General features: G+C 34.6%; 1 protein-coding gene across 2 annotated transcripts in view; it reads right to left on the bottom strand.

Moving 5' to 3' along the window:
• Positions 1 to 18,066, bottom strand: part of RSRC1 (arginine and serine rich coiled-coil 1) — a 158,856-nt gene that overhangs the window by 123,964 nt on the left and 16,826 nt on the right. For both annotated transcript variants that reach the window (XM_072408025.1, XM_072408023.1), the window contains exon 4: positions 9,768 to 9,935. In XM_072408025.1, coding sequence (XP_072264126.1) covers positions 9,768 to 9,935 — 168 coding nt within the window. The remainder of the gene's footprint in view (positions 1 to 9,767; positions 9,936 to 18,066) is intronic.

The following is an 18,066-nucleotide window of genomic DNA, read 5'->3' as shown; positions in this document are numbered from 1 at the left end:
TTCTCTAAGTTCAGCTGTGACAGGCTATATTATATTGGCAATACAAACTTCCCTCCACAGCATATTAGTAAGTAGAATGGTAACCTAAATGGTGAATGGACAATGCAGTATTATTAGCTTTCTCACAGGATATAACGCAGGTAAGATAGTTACTGCTTTCACTTATGTGTGAATTATAGATTTGAGATATATATATTAAACAAAAACATTTCTCTAGTGAAAGTTTCAGATCTAATAACTCCTCTGCCATATGCTGTGTGACAGCTAGAGGCCAACATAAGTACAGCTACCCAAATAAATGAGTGGGGCCATGGTGTATATGGGCAAAATAAACAGCTTAATTAAAGTCAACTTTAGGATTACTGCATTAGAGCTGAGGAGAAATATCAGTCTAGGCTGCCTGCATTCTATTGAAAGAGGTTAGGGGCTTTAAACTTCCCCCTACTGGCCGCAATATTATGTTTTATTTGACTAAAAAGAATAATATTCGAAAATGTATCCCCAGGCAAAAACACTAGCTATTTCTTTCAGGTATAAGTGCTGCTTTTAGAGCACTATACAGTACTCCAACATGTCCGCTCTAGAGGCCACCTATTTCAAAATTCATTAATTTTAAAGATTTTGGTGTCCCCGGTCAAATTGCATATTTTACCAATATTCTTCATTAACATTATTATAAACACATCTTTTTTTTAAAGGGTAAAATACATGAGAATAAAGGAAACCTGCTTTGACAACACTATAAACCTAGGGCACAAAATGCGGCCCTCGTTGCGAACATTAAAAAAAGTAATCAACTGAACTGGCAATAAAATTAATGTGAATAAATTCATCAGTTGTGTGTTCTTTTTAAAACGTTCATTTGAAGGGGAAAAAATCTATACCACAAGCTCAGTCTAGTGATCTTTTTCCCTTTTTACAGGTTAGTATTTTTTTTCCTTTGAGTTGGTTATGATAGTTTACTTGCTTTTAAATTACCTTTTGTATGTGTTTTTTCCAACCAGTAGATGATGATGCATCCTCATGTAAAGTGTTTAACAAACGCTTTAATAAATTCACATGTCTCTAATGGGCCTGATTTGTCAAACTCCAGCGCCATAGAAAAGTGCAGTTATCAGGACTCGTCAAAAGGTATGACCTGTGTATAAACCAAGATTCTTCTTCTATTTCTGAAGGCAAAATAATCTTGGTTACTTGAGAATATATGGAGTTTTGGTCAGGCTACAGAAACCTCTTCAACTCATCTACTGGAAGTTTAATAATGGTGTTCAATTACGGTATTACAGCAACTCCAAAATATGCATAGAGCCTGGCAATTAAATTAATTGCTGATGAGAGAGATTTAGAGATAGAGATTTTTTAAACATGGTGGGTTATATAGGTTCTTTACATTGTGCAAAAGTGGCTAACTAAAAAAAAAAAAAAAAAAAAAAAAAAGGAAACCTTGTTTTTTGATAATACTGAACAAGCTAGTTCCTAACACTTTAGCCCACCTTGAACCGGCTTGCTGCATCCTAAAATAGCTGCCAGGAAATGATACACCATGCAACAGCACAGATATGGCTCCAGGCATATGTCCTAAATACTCTCTGGAAGAAATTAACCAATCATTACAGTTATTGCAATCTGATTTCACATTATTATTAAAATGTAATTAGGTAAAAACAAAAACATTCTTAACATATCATACATCATACACAAGCCTAGGTTGCTAGGAACCTATACATATATATTTTCCAAACTTGCTTTAAATCAATTTGTTTAAATATATGAGCATGTAGAGTCTTATTTAGGACTGTGTTCAAGAATGGCAATATTAGAGATGAACTTGGGTTTTGCTACTACTATCAGTCGGAGGATAATTCTGTGGATTCAGACAAATGTATGTGCAGATATTAAACCATACTCCACACTATTAGGCCTATTGTTCTTTGTTAGGACTGTCCTGCTGCTGGCCAACTATAAAATGCTTATTCCTTATATGAGAATATAAAATAGTAACGTTTACAGTAAACTAAATTGTAATTTAGGTTAATCAATACAAAATGTACGATGAAATCAATGAAAAAGGAAGTAAACTTATTTTTTTGGCACCGAGTTATTAAAATGTTTGAAAACAATGTTTTCTGATAAAGAAACACATCCAGATATTTTATTAAAGAAATTCCAAATAGGGAATTACAATTGGCCTTGAAACTGGCATACAGCATTCAGAAGGTTCTTCTTTACATCTATGGAGTGGTGATAATCCACATGGTAGGGAAAGGTTTTTAACCCCTAAAGTTTTTTTTGCTATGTCCCCCCTGGGGAGATTTACTTTATTTGTTGTAATAACCATCAATGTTGGGACTGACAGTGAGGGATAATCCAAAAGTTTAAGTTGACAGAAGAAGGGAAGTTTTTCAATTGGAACACATGTTGGAAAGACAAAATCTGTTTGGTAAGGCTTATACATTTTTACAGACTAGGCCTTTTTTTTTAAATAGGTACTATTATAGGTAGAAAAACAACTAAGGACGAGTAAAATTAAAACTCATATTTTTGTGGAAATGTTTGTGACAACACATATTGTTATCTTTTTCATTTAACTGTGCACCTGAACACAGTATTGTCACCAAACTTGTTGGGGGGGAATGGAAGACAATTAACTATAGCTGGGGATAGGGTAAGCAACTAACTGTGGTAATACTAACTACCCAGAAAATAAGTATTAGGGCTTAATTTAAACTGGCTAAAGTAGCTTTCAGACCTTCTTGTGGGCCAAATATGTAAGCTCCCCACATTTAGGTCTGCAAGACTACTAAGGAAATGTTAAATGATTATGATTTAATATAGGCAATTACCTTTGCATTTGTAATTGATTACATACATGTGGGTAGTGGGAAAAAATATCCAAAAGGATTTCACAGCCAGATCTAGTGTACTGTTTACCTAAGATGACATCAAGCCATTAAGGTCTGCCTCATACATAAACATAATCAATTGGCTGAAACCATTACACATATTTATGTCACCGTTGCTACACAGAAATATGGTCAAGCATCTGGGATACTCCAACTATTCTATGGGTAGTATGATTTTTTTTCACTGCATAACCTGGCTGATGAAATTAGAATAAAGTGAATTATTCATCAAAAATACTATGAAATATTTAACATAGTATGTTTAAAACAATTAAAATATTAGTAATACACTAAATATATTTACAAAATGTTTTTACATAAACAAAGATAGGCAGTGTTATGTGACATGAAAGAAAGAATTAAGGCAAACCAAAAAAAAAATATTAAAATATAAAATCCAGTTCTGTGTATTGCGAAAAAGGTTTTATACTGGGGTTGGTGAAGGGTATGCAAGCAGTGTGGGTAGCAAAAAATACATATATATTACCATCGTACCAATCAAACATTTACCCTTCGCCACTGGTGAAAGGCAACAAGATCTTTTTACAACGTCTCGTCTTTTTCAATAAATTTTGCATGAAAACATGTTACCCAAGCACAAAGTTGCCTGCTGTCGCATTGGAAGTATGATAAATGTTTAATGAAAACAACACCGCTCAGCTTGGTGTCAGACAACAGCTATCACACAGACCTGCTTTGATCTAAGCAGACACTTAAAAGGAGTTCTGAGAATGCTTTGCTTCACAGAACTCTATAACCTATATGCAAATAGCGGGGAATTAGCATAAATGACTTCCTGCTGCATAAAGAGGATGCAAGGGAAAAAAAATATGACAAGCTCCAAATAAAAGCTAGCGTCTGCTGTCATACTAGAAAAGTCCAAAATCCTTAGTTTGTTTGTGAAAATATGTTGTCACAGAGGAGATATACCTCTGGTTTCTGGATCAGGATTCCCAGCTGTATAACAGGACTAGTTTACTTTTATGGTAATGCTGGAATATGCTAACACAGTACTCCCATCTTACAGCATATTAACCACAGAAAGGACCAGGTTAGCAACATGCAAAATGCCCTCTTTCTGAATTCACCATCCATGTGACCTCTGTGCCTATAACAGCTATTTAGGAATTATCAAAACCTCTAAATCGGTATGGCAGCCAGGCTAGATAATTAAAACTTGGTTTTACATGCTAGGATTTTTTTTTAAAAAAATCATTTCGTTCTTAGCAGGTTATAAACTTATTTAAATCTAACCTCACATGTAAAACAACAAATAACCAAAGTATTTATTTCATAACTTAAAAATTAATTGGAGAAATTGCAAACTGCAACTGCAAAGTTCCCAAGTCCTATGATGGCAAAACAAGCCCAAATCATCACCCCTTCACCATCATGCTTGACAGTTGGTATAAGGTACTTGTGGCAATATGCTATGTTTGGTTTTTGCCAAATGTGGCACTGTGCATTATGGCCAAACATTGTGGTTTGTTTAGATGTAACTATGGAAACCTAAACCATACTGCCAAGTACTTTGTAGAGAAGAGGCCTTTTCCTTGAAAACCCTTCCAAACAAGTCATACTTCAGTCATAAACTTTAACATTTAACATGCTAACTCGGGCCTGTAGAGTCTAAGATTTAGCACTAGGGTTTTTGCAATTTCTCTGAGTATCGAACAGACTGACCTTTGGTTTAAATTTACAAAATGAAGTAAAGAGAAGGCAAACATTTATTAAAGTGCAAAAGCATAGACCACTTTGGTCTATAATAGTAATAATAGTTACAATAGTACAGGTTTATTTGTTGTGGTCCCTGCCCTAAAATTATTTGTGCTTTTTTTGAGATTATATACTAAAGAATTATCTCCCAAGAGGTATTTTAAGTCCATAGTACCCATGAAGGGGTGCAGTGCATAGAATGCCTGTAGGAACAATACTGGTTTCAAATACAGATGCGTTTCAGCTGACTAGGCTTCCTCAGGGAAGCATGAAACAGTATTTCCTGTGTACTCATTACAGCACATAAGTCAGGGATTGAAAGGAGAGTAATTTTCTCACAGCAAGAAGTTTGCTAATATATGGGTTGCTGTTTAGTCAAGCAGCGGCTACAGACTGATAGATCAGGCTGCCGGCCGTTTGTTTTACTAGCAGCCAAAAAACTTTATAAAAAAAAAAAAAAGGCTAAGCCTTTCACCTTTTGACTTATGAAACATAGAGCCTCCTGAGATAAATATGTCCCAAGAGGCTTCAAGTGCTCCTGACATCGGGGATGGGCAGAAGGGGCTTTTCACGTGTGCGCTATGAGATTTTTACAAATTTTACTAATACAGTAGCATACTTTACCCAATCTCACGAATGCGCAGTGCAATATCAAGTGACATAGGCAGAAGAAGCAAGGAGGAGGAAGTATATGACGGCGCTTGGCAGAGAGGGAAGAAACTAAAACTACAATGCTAACACAAACTATGAATTACTTAAAGAGTAGAAAATATTTACTTTTAAATAATTTTTCTTAAGAAACTGAAAGTAAGGCAAAACAAAATGAAAGTTTACTTAGAAAACAAAATCATCATACGCTGCCTGAATCTCATCCCTTTGATCTGCAGATCAGTGAAAGAGTGGATACAAAAGTATAATTTACTGTCTGAACAGTGTTTATAAAAACACTTTACACAGTGACAGAAAGGCTGTCAAAATGAGGGGCAAGAGCAAGGTTGGAAGCAACACCAGGACAGAAGGAAAAGAAAACTACTTTGCCTGGACCACTGGCGGGTTTATCTAATAATCGGTATGTCTTCACATGGACTTAGGTGAAGGTAACCCAAATTTAGAAATAGAAACCCTCAATTATATTTAAAGGAAGCGCTAAAAGACATTCTTTGTTGATACTGTTTATTTTACCAGAATGAGAAGGTGACTGGGTAATAACTCAGCAGACTGCACCAATACAGCCAGCCCTGATAATGTAATAACAGGAAAACAGATGAACAGCTACAGACTTCTGATTTAAATAATTCTATAGGGTCTAGGTAGAAGTTTCCATGAATTTATATAAGAAAAATTTATCCAAGCAGCATTTGTAATAACTAACACTATCAAGAGGAAGAGATTTGTGGTCATAGTTTTTCCTAAAATGAAGGAGGTTTCAGCTCTATTGGATAAAATTATGCTATTTTATATCCACACTCAGAGATGGCCTTCACCAATCATATTGAATTGCTAATACCTCTATGTTTAGAATGAGTAACATCCACATTACCATGATACAAGTTCACCACTCTGGCTTAAATCAAACTTCATACCCACGGAAAGAGAAGAACTTCACACAGATTTTGTGTGGAAGCTGCTAGTTTAAAATATGTATACCCCATCAGAAGATTCAGGTAGTGAGCTTTTAGTCAGATTTGTATGCTGAAGGCTGCACTAGCCATGATCATCAGCAATCACTGACAAAAGAAGAGTTCTGTCATAGCCCGTAAGGAGTAGAAGCTCAAAAGAACATCATTATCATTTATTTGATGGATGATCAGTATTGACAAAATAAATTATACCAACTATACCTGAATTTATAAGCGTTTTCCTTAGTGTACTCTATACATACTTTTCAAATGCAAAATGTAAACCTTGAAGGGACCATCTACTTTACTAGCAGATCTACTTCATTTTTTAGAACCTCTTTATAATGCAAATACAAAGTTTACAATCTGCAAAAAGCAGCCTTTTTTAGTTTATATGATGGCTGTACTTGACCCTCAATCTGATGGTTATATTCTTTCTGCATGTAAGAGGGCAGAGGAAGCTTAATCCATACCGTGTGTTTTTCCTTCTTACTTTATTGAATACTTTAAACAAAAGAAAACCATCACTGATTATCACCATATTACTCACATGGGGGTTATGCTATAATACATGGGGCTGCTCTAGAAAGGATTGCTCTAGAAAAAATCATGCTGATTAAACTAAATAGATGGGTAGAAAAAAATATACCGTGTCTGTGGTATGAGACTCGCCTTATATTCTTACAGTATTGTTTATTGTACAAAACATTAGTTATAAAGAAGTCAATTTGCCATTTGTTTTGTTAGATGCAACATGGTATGTGCTGGGATTCCACTTTAACTGCACCAGACAACTGCTGCAAAAGTTATATCTGGTATTGTGCTACAGTTAAACTAACAAAAGACATTTTTCAAAACCATTCTGTGTATTTTACTATACTGTACAATGCTTTATGAAACTGTGAGACAGTGGTTGTAGAGAAATCTCATTCACTCTTAAGTGATCATTGGTTTCTCTCCATTATATATTTTTTTCCTATAATCAAAAATATATCTAATGGGAGCAACTTCTGCTGCTCAGCACCTGCTTTCCTCTTTCTCCAACAGCAATTAACCATTACAGAAACAATTTTTTTCCGGTAAAATGATAGCATTAAGGGCAGAGCTGACCTAGTATTTCTCTGCCACTAAAGGATGCATAAAAATGGGTCAATATTTCACTATATGATCCTATATCGTCAGCACCACTCACAGGTGTCCATCCTAATTGCAAAATACCAAGGTTTTGTACTTTCTATATACAGGTAGTCCCCGAGTTAAGGACATCAACATACGAATGACTGCTAGATAAGAACAGAGCTTCCCTGCTGGCTGGTGTATTTTTTTTCTAATTGGGCCACCTGTATCATTTTAATTTCTAAGTCTCTATTTGCAAACTCTTAGCAGAATTATTGTTTTATATATTTTGTTTGCAGCAATCAATTGGCAAGATTTTACACTGTTTATACAGTCATAGTGCTTTGTCTTCCACATTGTTAATTTTTAGGTTGAGATTATTTTTTTGTTAATTGTAATTTTATTATTAAATTGCAGGAGAAATTTTGAACAAGGTGGAAAAAAACATGCAGACATGGGTAGAACAGAACAAAAACATGTACATTCTGTCTCTGTTGAACTTCAAACAATGGACTCCAATGATGGAATGATCGTCCAAAGCAAGACGGGGACATTGGCATTTAATACTGAACTTTTGAACAAGAAAAAAAAAAGACACTAAGAAATAATGATTTAGGAAAAAAATTCCTTTTTGGTTTCTCACTGAAAGTTAAACATTTAAACATGAAGTGTAGTCTGATTTAATTTTGCCATTACAGGTTTCTTTCCCCTATTAACATGCTAATTACATTTTAAAACCTGTTTTTACTACGTATCTGATTTTAGATATTTTAGCTTGTTGAAGAAGAAAAAGAAAAGAAACTTTTTTAAAAATACAAGAAACTTTAAGAGCCTACAAATAGCTTAGGCTATGTACACACGTGCAATAATTGTCATTGGAAAAAATCTTGACAAATGACAATTATTTCTAACGACTGCACAATGCATGAACGAGCGCTGTACATGCAGCCCTGTTCTGCTCTATGGAGAGGGAAGGGGGAGACCAACGAAGCAGCACCCTGCGGCGCTTTCTCCTCTTTACTTGCATTACAATCAATCGACGTCCTTGGATCCGCCAGGACCGGTCGTTCGGACAATGAGCGCAGTACACACGCAAGATTCTCGTCCAATATCGGTCCTAAGCCAATTAACTGACAAGAACTATTTGTTGTACTGTTTGTACCTAGCCTTACTGAGAACAATGCAACAAGCAAAACAATCAACATCTTTAATTCAAGCCATTTACAAAAAAGATACATCAACACATTACAATAGTGCATATTGAAAACATCACTCATTTGGTAGTCTCAATTTCTCACATATGTCCTAAAAACAGGCTCAATGTGTTGAAGGCCCTCCATTAGTGTTTGTGGAGTGGAACTGTGCAGAGAGATGATATATCCAGCTAACTTTGGATTAAGCTTTACAATTGCTGAATTGAAAATAAGTGTGTTTAACCTAAAATGTATCACTAATTAAAAGACTTCACTGATGCTGTGGTTAAATCAATTTCTGCTTACCTGTTCCATGCCAAGCAATGTGCCTCTACTGTCCTAAGCTATGGGTAAAACATGGATGGCGCAATTGTATTTTGTCGCTGCAGAAGCAGACATTATGGTCTGTGAAACGTGATGAGCCTGTTTTTATAAACGAGAAATAGGGACTACCAAATTTTTTTTTTTATTATGCACTGTTGTTTTGTGTTGATGTTTTTTTTCTCCTGTTTCGTTCTCAGCAAGTTATTTGTATGCATCTAAAGTCCCTGGTCCCTTTTTCTTCTTAAACATAATGAATTATTGGGATTTGGCATTTATTGGGATGTGCTTGATAGAGCAGAACACGCAGAAACATTTTTCTATTTGAGGTATTTTAGCTTTATGAAATACAGGCAGATTTTAAACATTGGGAAGAGGTGGACGTGTGCCATTCATAGTTGTCTCTTGGAAAGATTTGCATATGGATCACCTTAGGTAACACCCACAAATAATGCCAAGACTCCAAGATATTAGACTCCAAGTGAAACATAATTAATAAAACGGGGAAGCCAGAGACAGTAAGGTTTCGAGGAGAGATTTGCTGATGCTGGAAATCCTTCCGCCAAGAAATTAGGTGGGCACTATCTGATTTGATGCAGCTTCTAATGCACATTGAGAAGATCCCATACAAATGAAGACTGAAGGATAGAGTTGAGATATGGTTTTTAAAAAAGGTAAATACCTGTATATTCCACTATGTTGCCCCTATTATCCACACAATTAGCTCCTTTTAAATAGTAGGCGAAGAAATAGTGAGGAGCAAGCTATCACTTAAATATGTCATATGCAACCTCTCTCTTCTGAAAGAAACCAGTAACTGCAACATTTGCAGGTACGGAATATGTGAAGGTATGGTAAGTGAAGGAAAGCGGTGCAGAAATTTGAACTCCGAGACCTACCCGGGTTTGGAAATTGACTCCTTTTCTTTTCCTCTCTCTTTCTCTCTTGTTTTCCCTTTAAATCTGCCTTTTATTCTTTCCCGGTCATAGGACTTGCTTCGGGATCGTCTCCGACTCGATCTATCACTACTACGACTGCGAGATCTATGACGGTGCCTTGATCGAGATCTGTTGAAACAATGAAGAACAAATTACTTGAGTGTAAGATGCTGCTTGCCAAACTACAAACAGATTTTTCACCATTTCTAACCCCTATACACTTTATAAATGTACAATTATAAAACCGTAGATATTTTTGGAATATTTTGAGTGCACCCTTTCTTTACTTCCTGATTTCCTGCCTAGACAAAAATGATGTAGCCTGTACAGGGTATTGGGTACACATACTGGTAATGTACATCTAATTCATTGATTCCTCCACAGCGGTGTGTCTGTGATATACCTCTGGGACACAACTATGAATGCACATTGGTAGGGGAGATCTAATTCATTGATGCTAACAATAAGTAATTACACATTGGTGGAGGTGTGCCTCAGGATGACAAACAATGCAAGTTTGTATTTAAATAATTGACTCCCCAGCAGTGGGTGCAAGTTTGATATTAAGACAATTCTTTAACCCTGTGGCAATGGAATGTAGTGAACCATTATGGGGGCTGGCAAAGAAGCTGAGAAAAGAAAACAAAATGGCGGTGTGGAATAGAGAAGACAGTAAGATACTTCTAAAAAATGCAAAACATCATTGGACAGCATGGAGTTTTATTCTTTGATTGTTTTTAATTGATTTATGTATAGATTTCTAAAAGCGTCTTTGTTATATTTTTCATATATAAGTGATATATATATATATATCACATATATTTATATATCACATATATATAAGTTCCACTCTATAATGTTCTTTCTCTCTACTGTGGTGATCACGCACCACCTAAACTTTATATTTTTATAATAATTTTTAAGCAAATGTCAAAACCAACAGTAGCAAGTAGCAAAGAGGATATTTACTAAAAGAAATGTTGATGAATCACTTCCCTCATTACTGTACACTACAGTTATTCTATTAGACCATAGTGTAGTTTAGAAATGCTACCAGCTCCCCACTAACTACGCAATGCTCAATCCTTGAGCAGACGACGGAACTCTTGCTATTTGCATAGTTGCATTGTACAGGCTCTGGCTGGAGTTGCAAATTCCCCTTCAGGAGGTGTGTGCTACTAGCTCATTTTCTCACCTACTTGTTGTTAAGACTTCCCAACTTAAATATGGATTTTATTTGATCATTATACACACAAAAGCAGACAAATTGCATAATATATATTCATGAAAAAATTACAGCAATACACTTTAAACTGCTAAATATATATGTATTTGGAACACTTTTTTTTTTTTTTTTTTTTAAGAGGACGGCGCTGTCATACATACAGCACACAGATGTCCTAAAAAACAGAAAATGCAAAATAACTAGTGCATATTAGACTTAACAGCCGTTGGCACATAAACAAAAGGGCATTGCAGAGTTTCATGAACACTATCTATATTGCTTCTTACTATACTGTGTATAACAATTTTACTCACTGTTCATCTCCATCCTAGTACAACACCACATAGTAAACCCAGCTATGTTTAGTGCAGTCGACTCTCCAGTGCAGATAATCATTCTGTATTTGGAGCACTGAAGTCATGGGGGTCTTCAGCTGCCCTAAATGAGTGAACCTCTCATCTAAATATATGTCCTGGAGCTTTGGAGTTACTTCCAACCAATCCTTTTCCTATTGCCATATATACTGAATATCATGGTGTTGGGACCTATTAAAGACGTTAAGACAATAGAGAAGAACCACACATACAGAAGAGGGCTAGGGGGACGAGTGTATTGTAGTGTACCACCCCTGCTACATGCACCTTTACTGCTAAATAATAGTGGTTTGTAACTTAAAGCAGAACTACGGGTGATGTCCCTTCCATTAAAATGTCCAAAAAAGAGCAGAAGAAGATGACGTGATCAGAACAGGCACAGGCAAACATATTTTTTAAAAATTGCATTCAGGCAGTTAAGTATATTTTATTGCAGAAGGGACAACACCAGTCTTTTCTACAATAAAGGACCTGCTTGGTCTCATTTTTTTAATAGTAGGATTTAGTTTAACTTTAAGATGTCCTTAGGGTGAGAAAGACTGACTCTCTTTTATTTACTGTCTCCTAGATTGTAAGCTCTTCAGGGCAGAGTCGTCTACTCCGGTGTCACTGTCTGTATTCAGCTGTTATTTTCAACCTCTATTTAATGTACAGCGTTGTGTAATATGTTGGTGCTATATAAATCCAGTTTATTATTATTATTATTATTATTATTAATAATAATAATAATAATAATAATAATATTAATAATAATTAAAAAGCTCAGTATAGTCATTAGTCTTGAAATAGATACTCTAAGAAACTACATAGAACTATACATGGCTACACATGCATATTTTTTATGAAATTGTATTTAAAACTCCCTTGCTACCTTGCTACAAACTGATGTAACGCTTTGTTGTTCTCTTCTTGAACACATTCTTGAACACATTTCAGTATGTGTAATCTCATGCTGTAATTGATAGCAACAAAAAAAAAATCTTGATTTTACTAATAATTACAAATGCTTTAAAATGTTTGCCAAGCTATGTCAGAAACAGAATAGTAAAATAAAAATTTAATTAGTGTGAATATCTATTTTGTAATAGACTAAAAGGCAGACAGCTATAAAGTTACTATGGGCAAAATGTAAAAAAAAAAAAAAAAAAAAAAAAAAAAAACATTGATGGCCAAAAGATTTAGATAAACAGTAATCTGGAGGTATATAAACCTATGTTGATGTCCACTTAAAACTAAATTTGTAAGATTACGAAATTCACAACACTGCTCAGGATGACAGAAAATAAAGATCTACTGGCAGGATCAACATAATAAATCTTACTGAGGCAACTCCAAAATGTTGTGCAAGTGTTGCTAACAGATTGCATCACATACATAATTTTTGTGCATAATTACACATCATCAAAAACAGCTTCAATATTTATTACAGGGATTTGGGGTAAGAGTTGCAAGTTATAATAAATAAAATGTTCTAATGAGAGCCAAGTGTAGGTTTCCTGGGGGTACAAAAGATAAGGTAAAATAAGTTTTCTCTGGTACTCTAAGCAATAACAAGCAATTGTGGTACAAACTGTAATTCTCCATTTTCCCCCAGAGTTCAGCTTTAAGCTTTAACATATTATGACTACAACCATTCCTTTATATAAGCACCACATCTATTGAATTGATTCTCTAAAGGGGGTCGTGTTTTTTCATTGACAAAAGACATTACACAAGTCTCTGCTTTGATTTTAAGTGGCAAGTTAAGCAGCAAAAAGTAGAAACAAGAAAATTTTAAATATAACTCTTTCACTTAAAACCAATAAAGAAAAAAGTAAACATGTCCTATTTGTATTTGGCTATTATTTATCAAATGTATATTGAATGCCTTGAGGTGTCTGTAATAAATAATACAATACCATAAAACATACATACGTAAAACAGATAAGACAAAATTTTATAATGTATAATATATAAGATAAACAAATGTCGTCTTTTATCACAGATGGCTGACAAAAAGACACTTTTTAATCCTGAAGTATATAAACATTTTCTTGAAAAGTTGAAAATACATTTGGCAGCTTATGAACACGTCTTACTAAAGACTGGAGGTAATCTGGTTATTTGATTTTTTCCTTTTACAATGCATACTTATTTTTTGGCATCTGCAGTACCCTGTACTCTGCTCTCTGCAATGAACAGAATGGAGGCTGGGCTTAGAAAGCAATAGCATGACACAATAACATTTTAACATATACTTTCGCTGTCTGTCTAAATAGCATGTTAAAATGTACTAAGCCTTTCTTTGAAAGTGCCTGCTTCCAAGAAATACAATCAAAATTAAAGCCAAGAATTTAAAAACAACAATAACAGAAAATGTCCTAAATGTATTTTAGGATGCAGGAAGATCTGGAACAAATTAAAAAAAAAACATTTTTAGAATAAATTTAACAGTTAAACTAGATTATAAACTGAGAATGTGCATAATATAATGTATCATGCTAAAGAAAACCCTAATAAAATGATTTAATATACTACATTATGATATATCTGGTACTTTAATATGAAAATAAAAATACAAGAGATTAATTGAAAAGTGGCTTGCTGTAAAAAGACCCACCACTATGGCAAAGGTTAAGTCACTTAGTCAAGTTGAAAGATCTTCAAAGCCTTCTCAGATCCAGATAGGCCCATATGTTACAAAAATTCTGTGAAAGAGTCATTACGTTCCAATCTGCTTCTTATGTCGGGACTTACAGAACACACAGATGCTTGGCTCGCACCCTTATCCGAGCCTCCCATCAGATAATGAAGGTTCTCCAATATCTTCCCTATGTGACAGACCAAAAGCCCTGTCTTTATTCAATCAACACCTAGCCAGGTTGTGAAATAAATAAAGTTACACAAACATATATAGAAAGATTACAAAAAAATTAGCTAAACACCCAAAGGTATCTATAAAAGCTTATTTACTTTCTGCACAATACGTGTTAATTTGCTAATTTCTTCACAGGTAATCAATTAAAATGTAAAATATTGGATAAAATTAGTTGCACTAAATTTAACAGCTGCTCCATAAGCATAATTAATTTCACAAGAGCCATATGTATGCTCCGCACAGAGAGAGTTGAAACAAAAAAAGCAGATTTGAAAATAAGTTTGAGAAAATCTGCATTTAATTAGCAGGTGGGCACTACAACTGCATAATGTTTTATACATTTTTATTTATGAAGTGACAGAAGATCTAAAGGCTTTTTAAAATGGCGTTTATTGTTTGAATGGGTACTGTTTTGCTGCATGCTAAAGTGATTTAAATCCTCATAGCTGCTCTTTGAAAAAAATCATAAATGATGAAGGAAAACATGTGGAAAATTGTAAAACTAGAAAGAAATTGCGACAAAAAGCAGATACACATACCATAACCGAGAGGAAACTACACTTAATTAAATGTACACTACATCTGGACTATCAGCCCCATAAAACGTGAAACTATTAATTTTCATTGTTATAAAGGAAATGAGGTCAGTGTCATTCAGTACTTCCCAATATTTATTAAACTTTAGTATGAAGACAGATCAGACCCACAAAAATCATATATCATGAGATGATGGTGTAAAAATATTAACACAGAGTAGGTTTAAGTACAAAACTATTTATAAGGAGCTTTAATGATCGACAGAACGTGTGAAAAACAAGCTGCATGGCAGCATCCAATCGCACATTTTTAAAACTGCTGATCGGCTTTAAGCTTTAAATTAAGGAACAGGAAAACTCCCGACAAACCATCTGTTGCCGAACTACATTTCCCATGATGCCTCCACAGTTAACAAATTGCACTGGCTCGAGTCAACCTTGGCTAATGTACTAGGAAAAAGCAGGTCAATAACAGCTGTGAGGCCAGAGATGACTCTTAAGTTGTAGGAAGAGTTAACAACAGTCTTACCATATGATTTACTTCTGATTTAAGTTGTCCAAACAAAAGCATTCTAGCCAGTGGCAACATAAGATAGTGTATTTGGTCTTATAAATCAACCAAAGACCAATTAAAGTAATTTGCCAAACTGGAAAAAATGGAAAAAATAAAAAATACCAAGTTGAAAGACTAATTAAAAAAAAAGTTTTAAAGTCATTTGGGTGAAAATTCACCAGGAATATTTAGCATGTCTGAATCAACAGAGTCAGGGCATTTGTAGGCACTATATGATCTCCTAACTCCCCAACTTCATGCTGGATGAAAGGTACTTGGCCATCATGTTGGCTCTACTTGTAGTGCTGCTGGGGTCTTGCAGCTGCAGTGCAGAAAGAAGAGATGTCTGCTGACAAGACCATGATGTTCCCACCTCCAAACCCCATCCTTTGGTACTGTGCTTTTCGGAAGGCGTGGAGAGCCATTTCTCTTCCAAACACAGTGTGTGCACTGACACCCAAAAAGTTCAATTTTGGTCTCCTCTGACCAGACTATAATGTTCGTGGCCTGTTTAAGGTGAAATGATGTTCTTTCCACTTCTGGATTATGGCCTCAATGGTGTTCACTGGAATATTCAGAAGGTAGGGAATATGTCTGTAACCAATGGCATCAGTATGTTTTGCAACTATAGGGTTGCAAAGATCTTGAGAGAGCTCTTTGATTTTACCCATCATGAGAAGCTTTCTGTGCGATACTTTGGTAATGATAAACTTTTTATAGGCCATCAATTAGGACTACACCAGCTAAAACGAATTTGCATTAATAGGGGGCAGGATTGCTTTCTAAATACTGACAAGATTTCAGTAGGTTTTTTGGATTTCTATGCCTTTTTGCACCCACCCTTTTTTCATGTGTTCAATACTTATTCCCTGTGCCATTCCACTTTTTTACATGTACCCTCATTTATGGATGTATTTGTTTTGATTTCTTGTGTGTATGTGTGGACTACTTGGATTGTTACAGACATCTGATATAAATTTCATGTCAATAGCTCCATTAGAAATATATCTATATATAGGAAAAACATTGACATGTTCAGTACTTATTTTCCATGCTGTATACACACCAGCTACTTTATTAAGTACACCTTGCAAGTACTGGTTTCGGACCTTTTTTACTTTCAGAACTTCCCTAATTCTTTGTGGCATAAATTAAACAAGGTGCTGGAAACATTGTGCATTAATTGTGATCCATATTGACATGATGCAAATCTCCCCTTCTACCACAACCTAAAGGTGCATTATTGGATTAAGATCTGGTGACTGATGAAGCCACTTGAGAACAGTGAACACATTGTCATGTTCGAGAAATTGTTTTGAGATGATTTAGGCTTTGTGACATGGTGAATTATCCTGCTGGAAGCTGCCAGTATCAGAAGGTGCATAACTTTGGTTATCAAGGGATGGAAATGGTCAGCAGAAATACTAAGGAAGGCTTGTTAGGCTAAACAAAGTATGCAGCAACATTCCATCCCCACCAACCTGAACTGTCGATACAAGCCAGGATGAATCCATTCTTTTGTGTTGTTAAAAAATAAAAAGAGAAATCAATAAGTAGTTATCTTCCATAAATCAAAATTAAAGTTAAGTGCATTGTTGGCAAGATCAGAAATAAGTCTGCCCTTGCTGAAATTTAGACTTGAAAATAAAAACTAATACAGCCACATGAACTAAAGACTTGTAAACTGCAATATGCTAATTTTTGTATATAATAATATTTTCGTGTTGGGTTTAGTGATCCTTCAATATATTATCCTAATTTGAACTTTGAAATTTCTGGGGGTAAGAAAAGGTATTCTCAAAGAATAAATTTACAAGTAAATAGCACCACTTCTTCAGATATAAGAACAAGACAACTCCTATAAAAAAAAAATAAACTTTTGAGAAGAAAAAAATATTTCAATATAGAATAAAACCTTAATTTCAGTGTAATAGTTTCTTAAAACATGCACACAAACATGATGTAAAACAGCAAATAATTTTTATTACAAAAAGTAAAAAATATTATCTACCCAAAATCAAATACATAAGATAGCATCTACACAAGAAAGGTCAAACTAAGTTGGCAATGTCTTTATTGTTATTTCCTATACTGGATTTATAGTCGAAAAATGCTAAAAAAAAAAAAAAAAAAAAAAAAAAAGTGCTAAAATACGACACGACTTCACATGCTTTTGGGAATGGCAAGACTACACAAAATCAAAAGAGTTCCAAATTGGATAAAGAAAATAAAAATACACTGGACACCTTACCCATACTACAAAGAAATACAGCCAAATATGGCTATCATACTTTAATATCAAAATAGCTCAAACCTGATCTGTGGGGGAAAATACGCAAAAAAAATACTCAAGTAACTTACCTCCCTGAAGTAAGACAGAATATAAATTCTCTAAGTCGCTCAACTCGGAAAAGAACTTGAACATTGAGATGCAATATTTAATTGGTTTGGCTGCCTAAACTGGTACAAGTTAGGTCAACGTTATCAGCAGCTTGTTAAGAGACAAGTATTTGCTTTACTACCATTTATTATAAAATATTGAAAATGAAAAGTCTAAAATTTAAACATCAATTTCCATTATTGTAATGAAAATTCTGTGTTTCCACTATTTTACCCTTATAATTTAAACATAAAAGGAATGATCAAAACCACATTTTCATAATAGCAGAAAAAGAAGGTAACTGTGACCTTCCTTTTATTAGACTGCAATTTGCT

The sequence above is a fragment of the Pyxicephalus adspersus genome, chromosome 4, assembly GCF_032062135.1.
Source record: "Pyxicephalus adspersus chromosome 4, UCB_Pads_2.0, whole genome shotgun sequence".
NCBI lineage: Eukaryota > Metazoa > Chordata > Amphibia > Anura > Pyxicephalidae > Pyxicephalus > Pyxicephalus adspersus.
This window is presented reverse-complemented; position numbering and strand designations above follow the sequence as displayed.